The sequence below is a fragment of the Colobus angolensis genome, unplaced genomic scaffold (assembly GCF_000951035.1).
Source record: "Colobus angolensis palliatus isolate OR3802 unplaced genomic scaffold, Cang.pa_1.0 Scaffold1, whole genome shotgun sequence".
Taxonomy (NCBI): Eukaryota; Metazoa; Chordata; class Mammalia; order Primates; family Cercopithecidae; genus Colobus; species Colobus angolensis.
In genome coordinates, this window is record NW_012110918.1 from 12,270,635 (window position 1) to 12,272,738 (window position 2,104).

General features: G+C 51.3%; 1 protein-coding gene across 1 annotated transcript in view; it reads right to left on the reverse strand.

The window, feature by feature from the left end:
• Positions 1 to 2,104, reverse strand: part of QRICH2 (glutamine rich 2) — a 37,091-nt gene that overhangs the window by 10,145 nt on the left and 24,842 nt on the right. The window contains 2 exon segments of the mRNA XM_011949776.1: positions 1,231 to 1,345; positions 1,850 to 1,947. Of these exon segments, the coding sequence (XP_011805166.1) occupies positions 1,231 to 1,345; positions 1,850 to 1,947 (213 nt within the window).

The following is a 2,104-nucleotide window of genomic DNA, read 5'->3' on the forward strand; positions in this document are numbered from 1 at the left end:
ATCACAAGGTCAGGAGATCAAGGCCATCCTGGCTAATGCGGTGAAACCCCGACTCTACTAAAAATATTTTTAAAAATTAGCCAGGCATGGTGGTGGGCACCTGTAGTCCCAGCTACTGGGGAGGCTGAGGCAGGAGAATGGTGTGAACCCAGGAGGCGGAGCTTGCAGTGAGCCAAGATCGAGTCACTGCATTCCAGTCTGAGTGACACAGTGAGACTCCGTCTCAAAAAAAAAAACCAACTTATCCATGAATGTGCATAGCAGCGTTATTCATAATAGCCAAAGGATGGAAACAACCCAGATGTCTTTCAGCTGATGACTAGATAAACAAACTGCGGCACAGACACAGAACGGGATGCTATGAAGCCATAAAAAAGAACGGAGCATCGACACGTGCTACAACATGGATGAGCCTTGAAAACATCATGCTAAGTGCAAGAAGCCAGATACAAAAGCCGTATATTGTATGATTCCATTTATCTGAAATGTCCAGAATAGACAAATCCATCGTGGCAGAAAGCAGATTCGTGGTTGTCAGGGGCTGAGGGATACAAGGGCATGGGGAGAGACTGCTAAGAGTCACAGGGTTTCTTTCTGGGGTGATTAAATGTTTTGGAATTAGATTGTGGTGATAGCTGCACAACTTTGTGAATGTACTAAAAACTACCTTATTCAATTTAAAAGGGTGAATGTATTGATATATGAATCATATCATAAAGAAGATAGGCAAAGATCGTGACCAGCTTGGCCAACATGGTGAAACCCCGTCTCTACCAAAAATACAAAAATTAGCTGAGCGTGGTAGCACATGCCTGTAGTCCTGGCTACTCAGGACGCTTAGGCAGGAGAATCGCTTGAACCTGGGAGGCGGAGGTTGCAGTGAGCCAAGATTGTGACACTGCAGTCCAGCCTGGACGACAAGAGTGAAATTCCATCTCAAAAAAAAAAAAAAGAAAGTTAGGGAAAGATCGAATGGGAGGTAGACAGGTGTTGTAAGGGTTCCTTTCCCTTGCCACTTGCCCCTGTGGACTCAGAGCTGGCTTTGGATAAGGAGGGATCTGGATCTTGGACACATTCGCCACCGCCCCCCCACCCTCTGCCCACACACACACACACACACACACAGGGGACGGGAGGGACCTAGTTTTTGATGAGAGGTGGGAGGGCAGGGACAAGCCAGCTCTGAGAAGGGCCCTTGGTCCCTGGAGCTGAAGAGCGGGGAATCCTCACCTGGTCCTGCAGGTAAAGGGAGGCTTCGGAGACAGAATTCTCCATGGCGGCCTTGCCCCTGTCTTGGCTCTCCCTCAACTCGGCCAGCTCCTTCTCAATGTCAGCCACGGTGACTCTGTGGTGCATGACAAGAGACTGCCAGACTCCACAGTCAGGCCAGAGACCCGAGCCCACCCATGCAGAGCTTGGGCCATCAGGGACGCAGGGGGATGCAGACACAGCTGGAGGTCCCTCACCCTCCACCCCTCTCCACTGGATTTTGTCTAGGGAGTCCCGGGCTCTGCCTGTGTCCTGGGAGGCTTCTGGGTGGTGGGACTGGGCACTGCAAAGAAAGAGCTCAGAGGGGTCATCAGAAGTGGTCTCCTTCAGCCTCCGACTGGGGACAGAGTCTAAGAAGCTTATTTTTGCTTTTCCAAGACCTGGTCCTGAGTTGTTTTGGGAACCTGGGGAGCTTCTACCAGTTCCTTGAACTAGACATGGACAATCTGAAGAGCAGACACAATCCAGGCCAAAGACAGCGGTCCATTCAGGGGCAGGAGAGAGCCACTGGCCACCATCATCTCCTTGACTGAGATTCACGATTCCAGGGGACCAGCTGCTCTTAGCTGGGGTATTTTACCTGAGGACACCCAGCTGTAATCCCAGCTCTCCAGCTTTCAGTTCCTTCCCTGCTTCTTGATTCCCTTCCCCCTCCAGGATCCTTTGCAGCCTTTCCACCTACAAACCCAGTGAATGAGGAAGGTCAGGCAGGCCTGAGCTCCCGCTTCCCAAGTGTGCCCTTGCAGCTCATGCCAGCCCTCCCCATTCCCTCTACTAACCTAACCCTCTCCGACAAAAGCCAGGAGCCCTTGTGGACATCCATCCGCCCATTCAT